The sequence below is a fragment of the Plutella xylostella genome, chromosome 22, assembly GCF_932276165.1.
Source record: "Plutella xylostella chromosome 22, ilPluXylo3.1, whole genome shotgun sequence".
Lineage (NCBI taxonomy): Eukaryota > Metazoa > Arthropoda > Insecta > Lepidoptera > Plutellidae > Plutella > Plutella xylostella.
In genome coordinates this window covers 10,728,581-10,738,344 of record NC_064002.1, presented here as the reverse complement: position 1 = coordinate 10,738,344, position 9,764 = coordinate 10,728,581, and the positions used below count along the sequence as shown (strand labels likewise).

At 40.6% G+C, this 9,764-nt stretch overlaps 1 protein-coding gene across 3 annotated transcripts in view; it reads right to left on the bottom strand.

Annotated features, from left to right (window-relative positions):
• Positions 1-4,040: 4,040 nt before the first annotated feature.
• Positions 4,041-9,764, bottom strand: part of LOC105395544 (bifunctional 3'-phosphoadenosine 5'-phosphosulfate synthase) — a 60,403-nt gene continuing 54,679 nt past the window's right edge. For all 3 annotated transcript variants that reach the window (XM_048628877.1, XM_048628876.1, XM_048628878.1), the window contains exons 9-16: positions 9,113-9,249; positions 8,791-8,835; positions 8,413-8,523; positions 7,902-8,007; positions 7,207-7,349; positions 6,283-6,444; positions 5,811-5,919; positions 4,041-5,557 (exon numbers count right to left, since the gene is read on the bottom strand). In XM_048628877.1, the coding sequence (XP_048484834.1) occupies positions 5,448-5,557; positions 5,811-5,919; positions 6,283-6,444; positions 7,207-7,349; positions 7,902-8,007; positions 8,413-8,523; positions 8,791-8,835; positions 9,113-9,249 (923 nt within the window). In that variant the 3' untranslated portion in view covers positions 4,041-5,447. The remainder of the gene's footprint in view (positions 5,558-5,810; positions 5,920-6,282; positions 6,445-7,206; positions 7,350-7,901; positions 8,008-8,412; positions 8,524-8,790; positions 8,836-9,112; positions 9,250-9,764) is intronic.

Here is a 9,764-nt window from a genome sequence, read left to right as displayed (position 1 = left end):
TCATCGTGACCACATGGAACATACAACTGAAGGTCATCAGCGTACAGGTGGTAAGAGCTATACTTAAGGACGGATACAAGGGTGTTGATGAATACGGAAAATAGGATAGGGGAAAGGACACCACCCTGCGGAACGCCGGCTGTAACATCACACCAATCCGATTCAACGTTATCCGTACGGATGCGTTGTCGGCGACCACACAGATATGAAGTGAACCACTCGGCTACTAAACCAGATATATTGAGAGACCGGAGTATGGACAAGAGGATGTCATGATCCACGCAGTTGAACGCGTTGCTAAAATCAAGCAGTGTCAGGAGAGTTAATTGGCGATCGTCCACGGCCTTACGAAGGTCATCTGTTATTTTTATTAGGGCAGAGCAGGTACTGTGGGATGGACGAAATCCCGACTGATAAGGATTTAGGAGATTATTACATGAGAGGAAATTTGAGAACTGTCGCATCACCACACGTTCAAGGACCTTAGAAAGAAATGGTAGAATGGATATAGGCCGGTAATGCTTGAACTCAACAGGATCTGAAATTTTGGGAACGGGAACCATGAAGGCATATTTCCAAAGGAGAGGAAACGTGCCTGAGGATAAGGAAAAGTTAATGATATAGGTAATAGGAGATAGGATAGATTGGAGAATGGGGAGCAGCATATCACGACCAATGCTGTCATTACCTACCGCCCTGCTTGGGATGGAGAGAATAATCTTTTTTATATCTGATTCAGTAGCCGGTGAGAAGTAGAATGCACTTGATGCTGCTACAGGGAGAGCTTGAATGCGATTTATCGTCAGAGCTTTGGTGCAAGGATCAAGGGTATGGGGAGGGGATGAGAAATGACGATTAAGGCCTTCCTTGTCGACGGACAGTGGTACGTCACTCCTGCACTTACCGAAACCCAAAGAATGGAGAAATTGCCAAAGGTTTTTTGACGAACAATTTTCGACACACGAGTGTATATGACGACGCTTTGCATTGCGTATCATCGTATTGCATCGGTTACGTGCACGTTTGAAGTGGTTCCAGTTAGTCTCCGATGGATCTTTTTTATGTTTGCGTCGCAGTGCATCTCGATGTGCCATCTGTCTGCGTATCTCAGCTGTCAGCCAAGGGGCTGGGGGCCGCTTCATGCGGACTGGATGGAGAGGCGCATGACGATCGAGTAGGTCGGTGACGAGGCTATTAAAGCACTTGACCATATCATCGATACTATCCATGCCCTCTATTTGTGACCAGTCCGTGTTAGCTGCGTCTTTAGCCAATTTTTCCTGGTCCATTCTCGCAAAGCTACGCTGAAATATAATTTTAGGTTTGGGTTTGGGGACTTTAAGTTTATATGAAGCAAAGATCAGGTCATGGTGAGAAAATCCAGAAGCAGTAAACTGACCGTGGGATGCAATCCGTTCCTTGTTTGATGTGATTATGTGATCTATGAGGGTATGGGAGTCATTGACATGGTGAGTGGGATCTAATTTAGGGATGTGGAGATTGAGAGAAGTAGTCAATGAGAGGAGCTTACGGGAACGGACATTATGTTGCAGAAGGCAGGTGTTAAAATCACCCATCAGCACTGCATGTTCGTATTCTGGCAGATGTGTGTCCAGCAATTGTTCAAGCGCGTCAAAGTAGTCGGAGTTGGGAGGAGCATACACAACACCCAACATAAACTTCACCGTATTGAAGTCAAGTTCAAGAAGAATAAACTCCATGCCTTTGTTGTACTTAGGGGAAGAGGTGGCTAATATTCGGTACTTAATATCGGCACGAAGATATATGGCGACCCCACCACAACCCTTCTCAAGTCGGTCGTTTCTTATAAGAATGTACCCAGGCAAAGAGAAAGAGGTTGTTGGTAGTGAGGGCTTGAGGAACGATTCCGACACTAGACACGCGTGAATGCAATTGCTGGTAAATGTTGAAAGAAGTTCAGAATAATGTGAAGGAATGCTTTGAGCGTTAATGTGACAGAGATTCAGATTCTTGGGGAATGGTGAGAAAGCGTTGTGAAGCAGATCACTTAGATGAACACAATCATCACTAGATACATCTGAGAGCGAGTCTAACGAGTAAAACAAGTCAGAATTTATCGACAGATCCATAAATTACAACACCTATCTAAATCAATTGACGGTATGATGATAATAGTATAGATAATAAATAAAATAAATATTCAATATAATATATAACTAATAAGAAAATAGATATGAACCAATAATACAATCTAATGGTTAAATACACTAATTTCGTTCTCTATTAATCAATTAAAATTCCAATCAATTCATCTACATCCACTGCCGGCCCACTGTAAAAAATAAATAAATAGAAAAGTAAATTTACAAAATGGTTACACAGCTGATTATACCAATAGTTATCACTCAGAACATAAATTACAGAGAACGGAACGTTACATGACCAGAGCAATATTAATATTTTGTGTAATGGCAACATTATAACAATATGTCAAAGTCACAATTTCTGTCAGCTGTCAAGCGGAAATCGATTTCAATTTAACAGATAATTTCAAATGTGGGTAAGGTGAGCCTAATGTCGGAAAAAAGTAAAGTATTACACAAATCTAATTAGCCAAACGAAAATGAAGTGATAGGCGATAGAAAACATTAGATTTAACAATGTGAATAGGAACTAGAGTGCTGTGGCAAAGATTTACAATGAAATCACTGATGAGTGATACTTGTTTGCTACTGTACTTATTACTACAAAAGTTGCAATGAATTGGGCCAATGATTCTGCACTGAGTACTGGGACACAAATATGGTAAGTAGTCTAAAGGCAATACCTAAGAATATCCTAGGTTATTTCAGGCATTTTTACTTAACCAATTTGTTCTTTTTTGCAGCCCGGTCCAGAGCAGGCCGAGATGCCATGTCTGCTGGGGCCTGTGTGGGCGCCGGTATCGCATCGAGGTCCTGCCTGGAGTTGATGCGGATCTTGTTGCCACCGTCCGGGGGCTTGACAAAGACATTGCCATCCTGCGTCCAGCAATTCTTCATCCCGAACCGGCGGGGCGAGCTTCCAGAAATATATCTCGCCTTCTAGCAGTCAGGAACTCACAGATGGAAACGGGTGTGGCTTTCAGAGACTTCTTCTTGCCCCACACTTGTGCCCTGGTTGCTGCATCTCTGAACCTAACCAGAATGGGACGTGGTCGGTCAGTCTTAGAGGCCGATGAAGCAGAGTTCAGCCGGAAGCATTTTTTTATGTCACTTGCTGTGAAGTCACTAAGGCCAAGTTTCTGCACACACATTGATGATACCACCTTGGAGACGTCTTCATCAGTGGACTCACAGACACCACGGAATAGCAGGAACTTGCGACGCCCCTGGTTGTCCAGGTCATCCGACACCTGGGTGACTGCAGCTATCTGTGTCTTCAGGAGGTTGAGAGTCTGCAGTATGCACTCCTTGAAGGTCCTGAAGTCAGCTGCCAGCTGTTCCAAGGTTGGTGTAGAGGTGTTGGCGGCTGCTAAGCGAGCATCAAAGGTGGCTAGACCCTGGCTCAACTTGGCTTCCAGCTTGTTGATGGCAGCCACGGGGTCAGGTGAAGACAGTGTGGGCTTGCTGCTGGTCCTTTTCTTCATCTTGTGTGTGTTTGGTGAAGTGGTGGCAGTGGATGATTTGTGCTATTTTTAAACTAGCTCATATATGCAGATTTCTTATGTACTTGGGTACACTTACAAGTAAGTATACTGTTAATTGTTATTTATATGATAAATATGTAAATAAACAATTTAAAATAAATAATTTAATTAGCAAAACAAATACACATGTGTATTGCTTGACTACCCTCGAGAGAAAAAAAAAAAAAAAAAAAAAAAAAAAAAAAAAAAAAAACCTTTTAATACAGGGTGTCCAGTAAGTAGCACGAGAAACTGCTTGGGGAACACTGATTTTTGCGGAACATAATTTATGTGGTTTAGGTAGGCATTGACTTAGGCTGTCACCCCACGCAGCTGGTCTAGCTACTTACTGGACACCCTGTATAGTGAGAAGATTAAATCAAACTGTGAATAGCTTTATATCATTGTAGAATTTATTATTTTAAAATAAAAATAACAGCTTCAAGCACCATACAAATAAATTATAACTAAAATACATCTTTATAACATCTAGGTACTTCATATCTTTACAGTCGTATTTACCAACAATTTATTTGTAATAATTATTATTATGTAAATTCTTTAACATAATTTATGTATAAAATTTAAAGATATTCATAAAAACTTAACTAACAAACAATAACTAAGTACACCTATTTACAAATAAAATGTTTAATACATTATATTGTATTAGGTTTCGTCCGTCCAAATAGTAAAATACAATGTTAAGTATCGGGAATTTATGTCCGAATATAAATTAATACTGTACATTGTACATAAAAGCTATCCCAAAAAAATACATAATACATATACAATAATAGATTGGAATGTATATGCATAACACAATTGATTCCTGAAAAAATTATATTTCAGCGAAGATACAACATAATACACAACAAATTATAGACAGTTTATAAAGTTTTGCCTTCTCAGTAGTCACTCATTACTTTTACTCATATATACTATAAGAGTTTCGAGCCATTGAAAATTATGTCATACCTATCTTATATTAGGAAAAGAAAAGTTATTAAAATAAGTTTCAGCTAATAATATATTATTAGTTTATATTAGTTGTGGACGTTTAGGCATAACTTGGCCGTTCTATCTTATCTAAAGGTCCCGTGTTCATTTTCACATGATATATTATGTTAATATTTAGGAGTTATATGCTCGCAGGTAAAGAAACAATATGAAATGGCGTACGGACTCGAGCGATGTAGCTCTATCTCTCTCTAATTTTATGTGTATACTCCCTCTTATGTAACGGCCGCCATTTTCTTTACTGTTTTATTATCTACGAGAGATATAGTATGCATTAGCTTTTACTGAATTATTTGCGTGCCTAAATAGCTCTAAGAAGGGAACAGTGTGAATTGTGATTATGGAGTTGTTTGAACAAGGTTTTTTATTAATTTCAATAAGTAGCTTTTTTCACGAATGAAAGTTTCATGGAAAGTGTCTCAAATGTGTAGAAGGTGCCACTGTATAGCAAAAAAGCTACTTTTAATTAAATATGTTTCAGATGAAGATGAAAGATGAGGTTTGAGTATACTATAGTCATTCAGTACTTAATGGATAGGGAATTTGCGACAAAGCATAAAAGGTGGGTATTTTTACAATTACATAGTACCTAACTTAGGTTAGGAAAACTTTTGATATATTAACGCCAAAACTAGGCGCGAATTCAACTTTCTATAATTTAACGTCTATCTGCCAATTTTCTCTGTAAATTACAGATCACTCTCATATATTTGTAGCTAATTAGTTATTATCCATCTTTGCTTTCAAAGACTGATAATCCGAGAGTACTTATTTGTTGTTAATTAGTATCCATCTTTGCTTTCAACGACTGATAATAGTCAGCGAGTACTTTCCATGCGGCCGGCGCCATGAATCCTTTCGGAGGCTCCTTTCCGGCACGAGCCAAACCTGGGGGACAAACATAGTAGATTAGTCTTCATAAATTATAAGGATTCCAACACTTATTGCATATAATATATATTGCAAAGGTTAAAAAAGGTTTTAAGTTTTAGTGTGATTTTAACGGTTTATGCACAGAATATTTCGTCTAACGAAAATGTGGAGGCATTAGCCTTTTTAAGTTTAAAAAGAATCGAAAGTAATTCGACAATATCAAATTATTATACGCCATTTCAGACTAGTTTTAGTTAGTGTTTTATACCTCTCATTCTAGTTCCCGAGATGAAGTCAAAGTCTTCTTTGCGTGTTGGATCGAAGAACGCCATTTTACCGACCGATGTGTCGTACGCAGCCACGCGGAATGGAATAATCTGAACAAGAATTATGATCAAATTAATTTAAAATTACAGTAATAGCGTTAGACCCTGATTTCTTAGCCTACCTCAGCTATGGCAACGCCCAAGCTTGCTGCTTTAGTTTACACGACAGCTAGGCTGTTTGCGCTGAAAATAAGGGGATATGTACAAAGTAAACACGTACAGGAACTTCGCTCTTTATCCTCTTACATAACTATCAATTACCTCGAGTGAGTCGAGTCCGGGGGCCATCTTGAGGCACATGGCGCCGTGGCGGGGGTCGAACAGGCCCCCGCCCCCCCCGGGTGTGGTAGGCCGGCGGGGTCGCGCCCTACTATGTAGTGTTGCAGCATTCTTATACTACACACTATGACTCACCTCGAGTGAGTCGAGTCCGGGGGCCATCTTGAGGCACATGGCGCCGTGGCGGGGGTCGAACAGGTCCCCCGAGCCCCCCGGGTGTGGTAGGCCGGCGGGGTCGCGCCCCACTATGTAGTGGTTGGCGCCGGCGTTCATGCGGCATTTCGCGTGCCATTGGACCTGTGGGTTGGGAGAGATGGGTTATTGTGGAGTTGTTTGTTGCACTCGAGATGGCATGAAATATTTGTTCTAAGCCATCAGGTTCAAAATTATGAGAATCTGTCATTTTGGCTTTAAATCTGTCATTGACAGTCTGAAACCCAGCTTACTTGAATAATAGGGGATGTAAATCCGTAAATCCTTTATATCCGTTTACCCTGGGGACCAAAACCTAGATAGTTAGGTGTACATACAGAGTTGGATGCAATAAATGATTGAGTATTGGTGACAACCGAGCAGACTGTCTTCCTTTTGTTCTACGACTTTTGGAAATTCGCAAAAAAACATTTTAATATTGCTTTTGTCACACCCTGTATAAAATTTTACTGTCAGTCACCTCGGTGGGCCCGCGTACATCATGTTCTACTCTCACCTCGGTGGGCCCGCGTACATCATGTTCTACTCTCACCTCGGTGGGCCCGCGTACATCATGTTCTACGTACATCATGTTCGGACGACCGAATGGCGTAGTGGTTAGTGACCCTGACTACTGAGCCGAAGGTCCCGGGTTCGATTCCCGGCTGGGGCAGATATTTGTTTAAACACAGATATTTGTACTCGGGTCTTGGGTGTTGATATTTATATTTAGTATCTATCTATCTATGTATTAGTGTAGATATATCAGCTGTCCGACACCCATAACACAGGTTCTGCCTAGCTTGGGGTCAGATGTCCGTGTGTGAGATGTCCCCATATATATTATACATCATGTTCTACTCTCACCTCGGTGGGCCCCGCGTACATCATGGGCGAGGGCAGCACGGCCAGCACGGTGGCTCGCGCGTCCAACACCTGTGAGTTGAGCACGGCCAGGTGTTGGCGGATGCGGACGGGGAGAGGCACGTCGTCGTCTTTGGTCCAGCCACCTGAATGAAAGAAGTATCTTATTGATAGCCAAATAAATCAAGCTGAAATGCTTTGTAAGTAATAATAATTTAAAAAAAAAATAGATTATCAGTAATAGACCAAAGGAAGCATGAATGTCAAAGAAATTGAATCAAATCGCGTTGATAGGATTATTATCTGTCATCTGCATACATCTTCGACAAAGGAAGGGTTTTAGACCTAGTCCACCACGCTGGCCTCGTGCGGGTTGGTGCACAAGCAAGCAGAGTTGTCGGTTATTTATTCATTTGTTTAATTCCAGTGACCTCTAGAGGAACTGTTTTGAACCTATTTAAAATACGCAAACTTTCTCCACTCCATAAAATATTCAATCACACACTAGGAGTGCTACTGCTTAGAAGGGCTAGCACGGGGAGCATTTAAGACGTGACATAGTTTTGCATCCCGCTCACTCACATCGCGCAACCTAAAGAGCGAGTGCGATGGAGAACGTTTATCACGTCTTAATTGGGCCCCGTGCTAGCCCTTTAGATAGACCTAAAATTAACGATTGACAAAGTTATCATACATACCTAGAGGATGCAACAGCAGCACGGGTCGCTTGTACCCCCGCGCCAGGAGCTGTCGCTGCGTGTCCTGCATGAGCAGGGCGTGCCCGTTGTGGATCGGGTTGCGGAGCTGGAATAAAAGACATGGTGTCGAATATTACAGAATGTTTATACTAATAATCCAGAAGGGCTAGCACGGGGCGCTATTAAGACGTGACAAAAGTTCTCCGTCACGCTGGCTCTTGAGGCTGCGCTTTGCAAAACTTATGTCACATCTTAAATGCGCCCCGTGCTAGCCCTTCTGCTCTTGTATTCCTTTATTAAATCCCACAGGAGTAATTATTACCTACTAGTGAAACGAATGTATATATCTGACGGCTAATCTTTTCAGCACGTCATGATAAGAAGAAGTCCATACATTTGTATAGATTAAACAATTTTCCAATTTAATGCATAATTAATTAGGAAATTCCTGGTAAGATTTTTAATTGGATAATAAGTAATGTCATCAATTATTGTATACGTAAGTTTTTACCTGGAAGGCGAACACTGCGTCAGCGTTCATCTCTTGGAACTTTTTCCTGAGTTCGTTGGGGGTGAGGCGGTACGAGTCGAGGCCGTCATCCCAGCGGATCCTTTCGAATACCTGGAAATAAACGTAGGTATTTAATTACAGATTATACTATAGTGTGTTTGAAGATATCTATTGGTTAACTATTTTTAATTTCACAAATTGTGATACTCAGAGTGCATCATAAAATTTAAGTGTTTTCGATGGGGTGGCATACATATCTCATTTGTTGACTGTACATGTTGATAACCGTACCAACTAGGTCTGTATCGACTTGTATGCTGATAACCGTACCACCTAGATCTCTATCGACTAAATCAAGTAGTAAGAAAATATATTTACCTCCAAGTTTCCGCCCACCAGCCAATCACCGGATTCCTCAATCATCTGAAACAAATTATAATTTTAATATATTTAATAATGGTCTTGATGGCGTAAATAACATATCACCTCGAGTGAGCTTCAACAGGTGCATTATTTGGGGACTTCTGGCCTGCTACACAATGTCTGGATAATAGCTACCTGATGGATAAAAGACACGTTGTACTCTGTCTTTCTCTATAATTATGTTCTAGACAGTGACAGCATTTCTTTTATCCCACAGGTAGCCATTATCCAGATATTCTAGACAGGCCCTTATACTTTTATAATTTTTCCTCCTCACCTTAATATACGGGTGTCCGGTGTTGTAAATGGAGAACTGTCTGGAACACCTCTCTTCTTTCCTGTGCGGGTAGAACTCGGGGGCTCGCAGTATGGCTACGCTCTTGCCGTTGTATGTGAGGGCTATGGCCTCGGCACCTGGGTAATAAAGTAGTATGTATTTGTTATCATTATAATAAATAGCCACGAATAAAATATAAGGGAAACTGTAAGCTGTGTATAGCATATGTGGGATTTACAAATATTTATATCTTTCTTACATACAAAATGGCGCCTCTAGCGGGAACCATCGACAAACGTATCACAGAAATAGTGCATTTCCAAAGTTATATTCAGCGCACTCGTGACAATTTCATTGGAACTTAGTTATTATAAGTGGAAGCTATGGGAATAAGTGTGATTTTGTTATTTTGGGTCGTGTCTGGGACTCTAAAAAAATTATATCTTTCTTAGATACAAAGTGGCGCTTCTAGCGGGAACCATCGCATTTCCAAAGTTATATTCAGCGCACTCGCTACATTTACGGGGGAACTGATCTATTATAAGTTAGCTCATTGAGAATAAGTGTGTTTTTATTTGTACTATCTTTTAAAACAGTGTGATACATTATTAAAAGTGTTTACAAATAAGTTATTTATTGTGGTATCATAATT